Source organism: Mastigoproctus giganteus, chromosome 4 (assembly GCF_048544385.1).
Source record: "Mastigoproctus giganteus isolate SK-2022 chromosome 4, ASM4854438v1, whole genome shotgun sequence".
Taxonomy (NCBI): Eukaryota; Metazoa; Arthropoda; class Arachnida; order Uropygi; family Thelyphonidae; genus Mastigoproctus; species Mastigoproctus giganteus.
This window is the reverse complement of record NC_143578.1, coordinates 131433504-131447114: the sequence shown is the minus strand read 5'-3', so window position 1 is coordinate 131447114 and position 13611 is coordinate 131433504. Positions and strand designations below refer to the sequence as shown.

General features: G+C 36.1%; 1 protein-coding gene across 5 annotated transcripts in view; it reads left to right on the top strand.

Annotated features, from left to right (window-relative positions):
• Pi3K21B (phosphatidylinositol 3-kinase regulatory subunit alpha) overlaps window positions 1–13611 on the top strand; it is a 519263-nt gene that overhangs the window by 393196 nt on the left and 112456 nt on the right. For all 5 annotated transcript variants that reach the window (XM_090372927.1, XM_090372928.1, XM_090372924.1 and 2 more), the window contains one exon: window positions 4616–4714. In XM_090372927.1, the coding sequence (XP_090229053.1) occupies window positions 4616–4714 (99 nt within the window). The remainder of the gene's footprint in view (window positions 1–4615; window positions 4715–13611) is intronic.

Genomic DNA, 13611 nt, shown 5'->3' with positions numbered 1-13611 from the left:
CTCTTCCACTGAACCCAAGAATGCTATCATAATTATGGGTTAAAGGTTTGCTTACCTCCTGCTGCTTCCCTTAATATGATTGATAGATTGCATCCACCCCAGGTGCCTTTTTTATGTTCAGCTTCAACAGTTTCTCTTCTACTTTCCTTTCAGTTACACAAAGTCATTTAGCTCCCAGTTGGAGTTTGATAAACTTTTGACAACCCCTCCTGTAAAGAATTCCTCATGTGTGAATGTAGATGTGAAATATCAATTAATTTTTTCAGCAACTTGAGCAAGGTCATCAACAGTTAACCTATTGACATTGAGTGGCCTGTGTGATCCAACCCCTTACTTCTACTGTCAAAACATGTTTTTGCTGCTTTTCTTGGCATTCTTCACCAGTGACTTCTCATAATCTTCCTTAGCTTGTCTAATCTCCTTTGTGACTTGAATACAGACTAATTTATATCTACTATAGGCTTCTGTGTTGCGTGATAATTTATATACATCCCATGCACTTTTCTTCTCTGCCACATGTCTCAGTTGTTCATCTGACATCCATTTAGATCTAAGCCTGGAACAATTTCTTTGTTGGTATGAAAAACCTAGTAGTTTTTTTTTAAATACTTCCCATTTTGAATTTGCTGTTGGTAACTTCACCAGTTTGGCCCACTGCATACAATTTAAAAACTTTCTGAGACCTCTATAGTCACCCTTGTAAAAGCCTTTCCCTTAACTCTTGACAGTAGTTATGTCTTTAATTAAATTCCACATTAGTACACTGTGATCACTGCAACTCAACTGCAGATTCTTAATGCATGAAGAATCACTGTTGATAACCAGATCAAGAGTATTGCAATACTCTTGATCTGGTTATCAGCAATACTCTTACTCAGCAAGAGTATTGCTGCCTCTCTAACACCCTGCAGTAGAAAACAGTCATCCAAGAAATCCACAAACGCCTTGCTAGTGTGTGATTGACCAACTCACAAATTCCAATCAAAATCTTAAAAGTTAAAATCCCCCATTATGAGACATTCTGCTTTGTTGGCTCACTCTATTTTCTCATGTAGCTGTTTGGTATACTCATCACAGTCATTAGGCCTATAACACTCTCCTTTTTTTTTTTTTTTTTTTTATGAACCCCCAAACACGAGAGGTATTAGAACCTATAGTACTTAGTACCGTGCTTGGGTTGGAGGTTGAGAAGACGAAAGAAGATATTTGTTGGCATTGGACTTGAACTTCTGTAGATTGTAATTTTCAGGAAATACATATGAAGGAAGGTTGTTCCAGAAAACGGCAGTTGAGTGAATAAATGAGGAAGATGAAAAGTTGGTTCTGTGGGTTTGAAGTTGGACAGTAAATGGATGTTGGCTGGTGGCGGCACGTGTTCGGACTGTTTTGAAAGAGAGTGCAGGAATTATAGAAGCCAATTCAGAAGAACAGTGCCCATGGACGTATCTGTAGAAGAGGCATGCAGCAGAAACAATGCGTCTATGAGAAAGCGAGTGGAGAGACTCTGTTAGAGATGTATCATTAATTAACCTGACTGCCCTCTTCTGAATGGAATCAAAAAGCTTGAGAGAGGTTTTGGGGGCTCCACCCCAGATGTGGGAACAATATTCCATGGCAGGGCGGATTTGCGATTTATACAGAGTGAGCAGCTGTTTGGAAGAAAAGTAGTGCCGAGAGCGAAAGAGAAAACCAAGTTTTTTAGATGCAGAGGAAGCAATGTTTGTAATGTGCTTGTGCCAAGAGAGATTAGAAGTCAGGGTAATCCCCAAAAGAGATATATCATTTTGCCTAGAAATCGGAGTGTCACTAAAGATAAGCATAGGAGCAGAAGAATCCTTTTTGCGAGATATAAGACAAGACTGAGTTTTAGAAGGGTTGAAATCAACTGAGTTGTCTTTGCCCCACTGGAGAATTACCTGAAGATCGGCATTTAAGGAATTGGTAGCAGATTTTCGAGAAGTTGAAGCTGATTGAGCAGGACAAGGTTTCTCAAAATGGAAAGTGGAATGCAATGTGCTATCATCGGCAAAACTATGAATAGGATTTCCAGTTAATGGAAGAACGTCATTAATATACAAGAGGAAAAGAGTGGGGGAAAGAACTGAACCTTGGGGGACACTGGCATTAGTGGAGAAGTTAGAAGACAGAGAGCCATCTACCATCACCCTCAGTGAGTGATCAGAGAGAAAGCTGGATAACCAATTACTAAAAACAATTGGCAAACCATAAGATGGAAGCTTGTTTAGAAAACCTTTATGCCAAACACAATCAAACCCTTTGAGATGTCAAGAGCAACTACTTGTGTTTCACCGAACCTTTCCTTTGAATTAGTCCATAAATGGGTAACATAAGCCAGAATATCACCAGTGGATCGACACTGGCGGAATCCCTACTGGCGATCGTTGATCAGACTCAAGGTTTCTAGGTAGTTTAAGAGTTGGCGGTTAATTGATTTCTCCATTACTTTAGAAAGAGTAGAAGTAATTGCAATGGGACGATAATTGGATGGGAGGGATTTGTCACCCTTTTTAGGAACTGGCTGGATATGAGCAAATTTCCAAGCAGAAGGAAAAACACCTTTGGAATAAGAAAGTGAAAAAAGGTGGCAAAGAATAGGAGTAAGTTCAGGAGCACAGGTTTTGAGAACAAGTGGAGAAACACCATCAGGACCTGGAGCTTTCTTAGCATCGAGATTCATCAAAATCCTTCTGATATCCTTTTGATGCAAGACCACAGGAGGCATTGAATGGAGTGTGTTGGGAATGGTGGGAGGTGTTTTACCAAGATCATTAATACATGAGTTGGAAGAAAAATGGGATGCTAGCAGGTCAGCTTTATCCTTGGCTGAAGTGACAACAGAACCATCTGGTTTGGATAGAGGTGGGAGCAGAGATGGGCAAAAGTTGCGGCCAATAGCTTTGACAAGAGACCAGAATGCTCGGCTACCGTTAGGGCAAGAAGCAAGTTTTCTACTCTTAGCCTGTTCAAACTCTAGTTTGGACTGATTAATAACTGCTTTACAATTGTTGCAAGCTTTGGTGTAGGCAGAAAATGAAACTGAAGAATTAGAAACAAGCCAATTACGATATGCAACATTCTTCTCTTGAACAGCCTTAGCACATTTATTGGAAAACCAAGGTTTAGATAAAAGACGAGATTTTAAAGTGGAGTGTGGGATAAAGGATTCCATTCCTGCAAGAATAATTTCACTGACACGATCTGAACAAACGTTGACATCAGAAGTTTTGAAACAGTAATCCAACCAAGGAAAAGAAGAAAAGAAGTCTCGCAGGCCATCCCATTTTGCATTCTTGTAATGCCAAACAACACGAGGTTGGGAATAGCCATGAGATAAAGGTTCCATTGGAGAAGAGACAATCACCAAGTTGTGATCTGTAGTGCCTAAAGGACCTCTCACTTCAACCGTGTACTTAGAAGGGTGGTTTGTGAGAAAAAGATCAAGCATATTGGCTGTATGATTAGGATTGTCTGGAATTCTTGTAGGTAAATGAACAATCTGTGCTAGGTCATTAGTAATTGCAAAAGCCTCAGCATCTCGACCTGCTGTTTCGGTGTGACTAGAAAACGGAAGCCAGCTGGAGTTGTGAACATTAAAATCACCAAGGAAAATTACCTCACTGTTAGGAAAGTTGGAATGGAGAAAGTCAAGTTGCAAAGAGAGGAAGTCAAAGAGCTCCAAGTGATTAGTGGAGTTGGGAGAATGGTAGAGACAACAGATGAATTTCTGTTGGAGATTCAACAGATGAATCTCCTACTCGCATTTTCCCTTTCCCAGTTCTTATATCACACAAATGACTCAACATTGCACCCATCACCCAATTCAACTGGATGCACTGCCTTAGATTTAATATGCTTCTTCACTAAGAGCATAATCCCTCCTGTCCTGTCTGCCCTTCCTGTATACACAAGCGGAAGTATCCATCAGCATTAAGCAGGCTCAATGCTGATGGGATATTTCCACTTGCTCAGATTAAGAACCTGAGGGGGGCATAAATACAAATTGAGGAAAGACATTTGTAGAATAGATGTGCGGAAGTTTGCCTTTAGCCAGTGGGTAGATGATTGCTGGAGCAAACTTCCATCTGTTGTTGTGGAAGTTGATAGCCTAAATAAATTTAAGGCTGAACTAGACAAACATTTGGAGTGAATAAATGGGTGTAATAGGAAGGGGTGTTTTTTTTTTTTTTTTTGGCTGATGCTATATAAGCTTGCTTTGTTGCATCATAGGCCTCAACTAATGCTAACATTGTACTTTCCATATTCAAATTCAGCATCACTTAGATCTGAGTGATACCATGTCTTCCCTATCCCTACAGTGTCTGTATTTGATGACTTAACCAGTACTTCAAATACATCAAATTCATTTACAGTGCTCCTAGCTTAGTGTACGGCACATGTTCTTACTCTTATTTACCCTTACACAGCCATTTTTCACTTGTATTATTCATATTCATTTGTATTATTTTAGTTATTTTTCTTCCTCCTAAAGTACTTTCATAAATTTATTTGGAAAGTATTTAATAAGCAAACTTATAAAAAAAGAAATACTTGCATCACTTATTGTTTTTGAACGTATTATTTTCATTTATTGCAGAGAGGAAGTAAATGAAAAACTCAAGGATACACCTGATGGTACATTTTTAGTTAGAGATGCATCTAATAAAGGCTCAGGAGAATATACTCTCACTCTCAGGTAAGGTAACTAATGAAATGAAGGATGTCTTGTAGATATGATACTTTCATTCATTTTCTGAGTCACATGGTACCTGCACCCTTTAATGGGTCTAAACCCCTTCCTTTTTATATTTCTGCATACAGCCCAGCAAGAAATTTTATTTCTTAAAAAATCAGCATGCAATCAATGTAATGCCTGGGAAAATTTCAAGCAGTATTCCAAAGGAAAATCTGCAAGCATGAAAAGAACTTCTTATATAACTACTTAAACAACCACCATTTCTCACTGCCAAGTGAAAGCGATGTGTAACAGCAAGAGAAAGTTATCTTCTCTTATCAAAAATTGGGACCGTGTTAATAAAGCAGTTATAAAAGTAGTGTCAGACATCACATACCATTTTTATAAAAGATACAGGAATATTGAATGTGCAAGGTGTCTACAAGCCTCCTTTACAAAATTAAAATGTTATTGTGGGAATAGGGTATACATGATACAAATCTGATACCACTTCCAAGTGATGAGGTTATCTTAAAGTTTTATTCACTAATCAGAAAGTGTGCATGCTACAGCAGCATAATTACCAAATTATGTAATCATTGTTTAACTGTAATCATTACCAAATTACAACAAAATTCCATCTTGGTTTTGTCATTGATCAGCAGCTTCTATATGGGATATAACTTGTATAGTTCCATCCTCAAATAGCAATATAACACATTACACACTGTTGACCTTGGCACGTTAAGCTCACTTCTGGCACATCCTATGGATTTCCCTGGGCTTAGTGTAAAACTTCCTAGAACCAACTACACTGTGCCCTTACTGACTTTTGTTCAGCCACCCACCTCAGCTGGAATTATTGCACAAACATGCATCCTTTAAGAATTTCCCCTATCATTTCAGAACTGTAAGTCTACTTTGTGGCTTCTTTTTCAACTGTGATCAAAATTTATTCATAAATTTGCAGTCTGCCAGTGGTGGCAGACTGCAAATTGTTGGACCAAAGTACCCACTATGCCTTTTTGGGTTGGTAAACTTTGCCATGATTATCGTTTTGTTATTGCATTACCATTTATTGCAGATTCCAATATTCCAGTTGGTGAATAAAGATTTGTAGATATCCTATAGGGGAAACCCTGGAGACTGCCATACAAACACAAATATCTTGAATCATCTGGAAATGGTTTCAGTTTTGTATCATCCAAAGAAACCTCCTTCACAAAGGAGGTTTCTTTGGATACCCTGTCTTTGTGGACGAGGAAAATTCATGATGGGCTACTGATCAAAATTATCTATGCAGTGTGTTGGTAGGGATTTTTTATTATTATTATTATTATTATTATTATTTATTTTTTTAAAGAAATGTATTGTCCTGCTTATCTGCTCGAGATGGTCCCCTAATTCTCTCTGTGCATCACCAAATCAGTTCGTATTTTCTGAAATTGTGAAATAAGTTCAATGTGTGGGTTTATCATGTTAATTCCTTTAACCAGTGAGTTGTTAATTACTGGAAAATGTGAAACAATTTTTTTTTCTGGCAGAGCAAAAGCCTCTGAACGTTTTTAAATTTAAAGATAAGACATAAAACTTTTGGAAATTAAAAAATACATATTACACTTTAATTATAAGTCTTATGAAACATAAAACCTTGTTTCATATTAAAAATATTTTATTCAATGAACTGGTTAGTGTAAAGCATCATTTTAGTTCATAGTAAATCACCAAAGTAAGTGAAATAGTATAATTTTTGTTACATCTCATATTTTGAATTCACAACATCGTAAATTCTCATATTGCAATATGGGATGTAACAAAAACTATGCCATTGCACCTACTTTGGTGATTTACTACAAACTAAAATGATGCTTTGCACTAACTTGTTTGTCTAGTAAATCACCCCATGATCTGAGGCTTTCAGCTCCGAACCCTTTGGCGCCTCCGTAGCCAGGTGGGAAGGAGCAGCAGTGCGTAGCACACGCTTCTTGATTAGACTGGGGTTCGAACCCGTCACCACCAAATACGGAGGATGCGGAAAGGTCAGGGAATGACCACCGCATATCCCGGAGCAATATGGCCTTAGTTGCTAGTGCTCCTAAAAACCAAATAACAAACAAGCTCCGAACCCTATAAAGGAAATATTTTATTCTTATTCGTTTCTTTCCATTAAAACTTTTTTTCTGTTTTGAGATTTCTTCCAAAAAATCCCATCTTGTCAAGAATTTTAATAGTTAACTTCTGTTTTTTTTTTTTTTTTAGTGCTAAGATTAATTTAAGTATATATATATATATATATATATATATATTTTATCATAAATGCAAAACTTTTGGATTGTTAGTCTTCTAAATATTGTGATCATTTGGTCTAGAGAATAACTTAAGTTTTTTCACATTTATTGGGCAATAAGAAACCTGAACATTTATGTTTTGATTGACTTGGAATCATTTTTATGAATCATTCTGAAAATCCTGGAGATACACTAGAACACTAATTGTTGCTTGCTTCATGTCTCCAATTTATCATTTAGTGTTTCTTTGTCAAAATGTTCAATAACGTTGAATATAATTTTTCTATATGTGTACAGTTTTTCTGTACACAGTTTTGATTGAGATAATTCAGAAAGGAATATCTTTCTCACAGACTTGAGAGAATTAAAATTACATTCATTATTTTCTTGTGCTTTCAAAATCGCCTTGCCTGTCACTGTTGAAACTATTGAGCTCTTTGTTGCTGCTTCAGAATCATTCCTTTTCACTCCAGATGACAACTCCATGGGTCTCTTTTTGTCTACAATATCATAAACTCTATTGTTGAATGAACAAGTACCTTTCAGTATGATCTGCTTGAATTTTCATTATAAAACTAATTTCTCATTGCCATTGGAAGAAGGGGAATACAGTGGTGCTCGGGCAGTCCGTGGTTGTGAAATCCATACCAATAGTACCATCCTGGACATAGGTCGGGGAGTATGCTCCATGTGTTTAAGTCAGTAATGTTATTCTGTTATCATAAATATATGACGAATAATCTAAAAAACGCAAAATAACCATCAAAATACAATACCCTCATAGTTAACCAATTGGTGGGCACAAGTCCAGGGTCCTACTATTGATATGGGTTTCGCAACCCTGGACTGCCCGAGCACCACTGTATTCCCCTTCTTCCAATTACTTTTTACTGTTCTTACACCCTATGTTTTTTTATTTCTCAAGAGCAATTCGGTTAACCAAAAGCAATATTCGTGCTATTTTTCTGCTATCTCTCACTTTTTTTTTTTTTTGTCTGCAACAAAGTTTAGAGTCTTTTTATGCTACTTTGTCAGTTTTGAAATTCTTCCCTATACTGGGTTGATATGCTTTATTTGTTTAATTGCTGACCTCCGTATCACACTGGTAATGTTAACTTTGACCTATTTACACTTTCTCTCCTCCCACACTTGGGGATACTTTAACATGCATATAAATATGCTGGGAACCAATTTGCTAATTTCTTTGGTTCACCGATACAGCCAGACTGATGTTTACTCCCTTCAGCCCATAATTCCTGCTCCTGCTTGGCACCACAGTAAGTTGTCCTCCTTTGTCTAGATCCTTTCATCTTCATTTTAAATTACTTTTGTTTAAATTCCTGTTGTGTTGTTTGCTATTTTAATTTAATTTAATCTTAATTTTTGCTTTGATTTGATCTGGTGTTTATTCCTTTCTGTTTTGGTCTCCATCGTGTCAGCTATGAAATATACATCAGCCAACGTTTTTACCTCTTGCTACGTATATTTCATATCAGAAACAGAGGCCTTGCTTCTTGCTGTATTTCCTTTAGTTTTGACTGCTGACCCTTGATGACAAAGTTAAAATCATTGGATCTATAGAATTAAGTGCTATATGTGTTATTTTTGTTTTATTTTCCAGGTGCCTATTTAATTTTTTCCATTGTTATTACATCTGTTGTGGTCAGCATTTCTCCATTCATACTCAAATCTATCTATATTCCATTATGGTCGTTGGGTATTTCTGCTATTACTTAGCAGTGCCCCTTACCCATAAACCATTCCAATTTTTTAATTATCATTTCTTTTCAGGCTGTTACTATTTACTACAACTACTTGTTATTAATACATTATATATATATACTATTTGTACCTGGCATAACATACTCCATCTTTCTTATTATGGCATAAATATTTTAATCTAGATCCTTCAGTCTTCACCATTCTTGTTTAGCGGTGATATAATTCTACAGCAGTCACCTATGGGATATATGCATATATCTCTATTGCAGGTAGTTCCCCGTCTTCTCCAACAAATATTGCAGCAACCTCTGTTTTGGATGTAAGTGCATTATATCGTCTCTTATCTAAGTCTGAGTCTTCTATAAATGCCATGTGCACATTCATTGTTGGATTGGCCTGGGTTATTTGATGCATTTGTTTATATGACTCAGCAAATGGGTTAACTTGTTGCAGCATCTCATCCAGTTGTTGCATTACTTCAGCCATACACCCTCAGTTTGATTGTTTTCAAACTGTTTTGTTGTTGTTGCTTCAGCAGAATCGAAAATATAAAGTTGTCCATATCCTGGCTTATTTGCCTCATTTAGATATAGCGGTGAGACCAAATGGTAAATCTGGCCGTGTATTCTAAAACAGTATGGACCATTTCCAGGCAGTGATTTAATCTCTGTGCCCATTGATGCAAACACCATTGCTGAGTTGTACTCTCATATATGTTCTCTGCAGTTATTTACTTCACGTAAGCAAATAACTACAGAGAACTGTAGTTATTTGCAAGCAGCTCTCATAATAGAGTAGGTGTCTCAGACAGTGGGTCAAGTGAAACCTTTCCATATGACAGCATTTAGTGTATTTATTCGACGCTTTTAACTCATGTGTCCAATATCTTGCATTGCAATACTCACAGTTGTAACACATATTTTCCATGTCATGCTCTTCCACATTAATTACAGCTTGTTAATTATTTGCATCCGATACTTCTATTTGATTAGTCCTATGGTGTTTCACCAGTCTTCTCATTTCCAATCTTGCTTCTCTTTTCTAGATGTTTTCTGTTTGTCTTCATAGTCATAGAGTCTCCTTTCAGTCTTGTAGTCTATTAGATCTCTCCTCTCATGTTTCATTAGCATTTCTTCTACATTTTCTCAAAGTTCTTACATGCTGTTCATCCATTTTTACACTTTTCTTGATGTCGTAAATTGTTGAAGTCCCCACATTAAACTCTTTGGAGAGATTTCCTGAATTTTCACCTTTTCTAATTCTATTAATAATTTCCGTTTTTTGTTGCAATTTAAAAACTACACGTTTTCTTTTCATTCACATTTTACCGAAAAAAATGAGAAAAATAATAAATCACACAATTTCAGGCCGATATTATCCTTACCTAATCCGGAGCTAAACTAACCTGAAATTCATTCATTCTTTCTGAGAAAACCCAGTTGTCTCTGTGATATTTTTGTACAGCACATTTCTGAAGGTCACGTAGATAGCAGTCACAACCATAAAACAATAAAAACAATTTGCAGTTTTTAGTTTATTGGGCGTTTTGTTTGTGCAATATGTTATAAATAGGTAGTAGACTCGATCTTTTGCTTATTCTAATCAAAATTCAATTTGTAAACGTGATCACTATAACCAGAGCTTGCTGTACTACCGTTAATAAAAAAAAATTAAAAAATCAGCCTTTCAAATTATTCCAGATAACCGGCGTTCTATTGTGTATGTGTTCATATATATATATATATATATATAATGGGTTTTTAATGTAACTCTTTAAAAGAAAATTTTAAAGAGTCACATAGAAAAGAGGTAAACAGTAGATGAAATGGTTTCGATGAAAGCAGATTAATAAATTAGGTATGACAGATGCTTACTCATTTATACTTACTCAATTTAATTTAATATTAATACAAATTATATATACATACACACAGTAGAACATGTTCTATCCAAAGTCAGCTTTCCGAAATAATTTGAAAGGCTGATCTTTCTTCTTTTTTTAATTAACAGTAGTACAGTAAATGCTGGTTATAGTGATCACATTGGCAAATCGAATTTTGATTATAATAAATGAAAGATCGAGTTTACTACCCATTTATAACAGATTGTACAAACAAAAAGCCCAATAAACCGAAAACTGCAAATTGTTTTATGGTTGTGACCTCTAGAATACTATGTGACCTTCAGAAACGTGGTTTAGAAAATTATCACAGAGACTACTGGGTTTTCTCGGATTTCAGATTAGTTTAACTCCAAATTCGGTAAGAAAAATATTGGCCCGAAACTGTGCAATTTATTATTTTTCTCAATTTTTTACGGTAAAATGTGAACTAAAATAAAACGCATAGATTTAACAAAAAATGAAATTATTAATAGAATTAGAAAAGGTGAAAATTTAGGAAATCTCTCCAAAGAGTTTAATGTGGGGACTTCAACAATTTACAACATCAAGAAAAATTCGAATGCTATAACAGAATTTGTGTCGATTGTGGATAGTGAAGGAGGATCTAGGAGGAGAAAGAAAATGTCGAAAACTGAAAATGCCGCTTTAGAGTGCACTTTTTTTTTTTTTTTTTTGTTTTCTTCACAAATGAAAGTTTAGGTGAACCAGTGTCTGGCCCAACGTTGTGTAAAAAAGTATTGGATTTTAATCGAAAATTAAGAGGTAATGAAGATTTTAAGGTAAGCACAGGTTGGCTGAAAAATTTTAAACTGATACACGGTATACGTGAACTAGACATTCAGGGTGAGATACTTTCTGCAGAGGAATCAGCAACGGAGTCTTTTAAAAGTAAGTTCACTTCAGTTAAGCAAATTACAAGAAAGAAAACGTTTATAACGTTGATTAGACGGGCTTATTATGGAAAGCATTACCGAGAAAAACGGCGCCTCCGTAGCTAGGTGGGAAGGAGCAGCAATGCGTATCACACGCTTCTTGATTAGACAGGGGTTCGAGCCCATCACTGCCAAATACGGAAAGGTCAGGGAATGACCACTGCATATCCCGGAGCAATATGGCCTTAGTTGCTAATGCTCCTAAAAACCAAATAACAAACAAACCGAGAAAAACCCTAGCCACTAAGAGAAATGCCTGCACCAAGTTTTAAGATAAGAAAATAGCAAGTTACAATTGCTATGTGTGCAAATGCCACTGGGACACACAGATTGTCTGTGCTCGTTATCGGTAAGTCAAAAAAACCGAGAGCATTTAAAAATCTTTCTAATTTTCCTGTTTTGTATAAAAATCATAAAAATTCCTGAATGGATGTTTCTGTTTTCTGAAATTGGTTTATATATATTTTTTAATTTAATTAATCTTAATTATTTTATTTTACCAGAAAAATTATCCGTAAAATTTGGCTATCCGGAACAGGTCTATATATATATATAGGAGTTATGTATATATATATAACTCCTAAGTGTGTTTTTTATATATAAATATAGACTATAATCAAATATAATATTAGGACGGATGTAATGTTCTATCTACAATAGATGGCATTAATCCAATCTGAACTATATTACTTAAGATATTTATTAATTGCTCCTATTCTATATATAAGAGGAGTGTGTTATTCGGCCTAATGACTCGAATGAGTACAGTCAACAATTGTACAGAGAAATAGAGTGGGCTAGTAAATCAGAATATCTTATAATGGGGGATTTTAACTTCCCAGATATTGACTGGAACTTTTGGTTGGTCACTCACACACTAGTAAGACTTTTGTGGATTTATTGGATGATTGTTTTCTGCAGCTGCATGTTCGAGAGGCAACCAGAGAGGGTAATACTCTTTATCTGCAGTGTTATCAGCAGTGACCATTCGTGTATTAAGAATTTGCAGATAAAGGAACCACTAGATGGCAGTGATCACTCTGTACTGATGTGGGATTAACTTAAAGATATAATTACCATCAGGGGTAAAGGAAAGGGTTTTTGATTCCACAAAGGTGACTACAGTGGTCTCAGACAGTTTTTAAATTCTGTACAGTGGGATCAACTGATGATGTTACCAATGGCAAATTCTAAGTGGGAAGCATTCAAGGGATTAATCGTGGAAGCTACTAAATGTTTCATACCTTTCAAAAAAATATATTGTTCAAGGTTTAGGCCCAAATGGTTGTCAAATGAATTAATGAGACTCGTGGCAGAGAAGAAAAATGCATGGGATGCATATAAATTATCAGGCGACACAGAAGCCTATGGCAGATATAAGCTAGTCTGTAATTAAGTCACAAAGGAGGTTAGGCAGGCGAAGGCAGATTATGAGAAATCTTTGACAAAGGATGCTAAGAAAAACAGCAAGGATTTCTTTACTTATATAAACTCTAAAAGGAAGGGGATGAATCAGATTGGTCCACTTGATATCAATGGTTCAACTGTTGATGATCCTGCTCAGATAGCAAACAAAGTGAATGAGTATTTTGCATCTACATTCACACATGAGGAGTTATTAAGGATTGAAAATGCCAGAAGGTTATTAAATTGTAGCAGGGTGCTTAATGATTTTCTAATAACTGAGAGCAAAGTGGAGGAGAAATTGTTGAAGATAAACATAAGAAAGGCACCTGGGGTGGACATGATCTATCCAGTTATATTAAAGGTGGTGGCAAAGGAAGTAAGCAAACCCTTAGCCATAATTATGAGAGCCACTTGGACTTACGGGAGGTCCCCACGGACTGGAGATGTGCAAATGTATCCACAATTCACAAAGGGGGATCGAAGAGTGACACAAGTAATTACAGGCCAGTTAGTTTAACTTCTGTTCCGGGTAAAATAATGGAGTCACTGGTTAAAGATGCATTGCACGTTCATTTAGAGAAGACTGCAGCAATAATTCAGACACAGCATGGGTTTGTTAAGGGAAGAAAGTGTTGTCTGACAAACATGATTGCATTAGCATTAGTA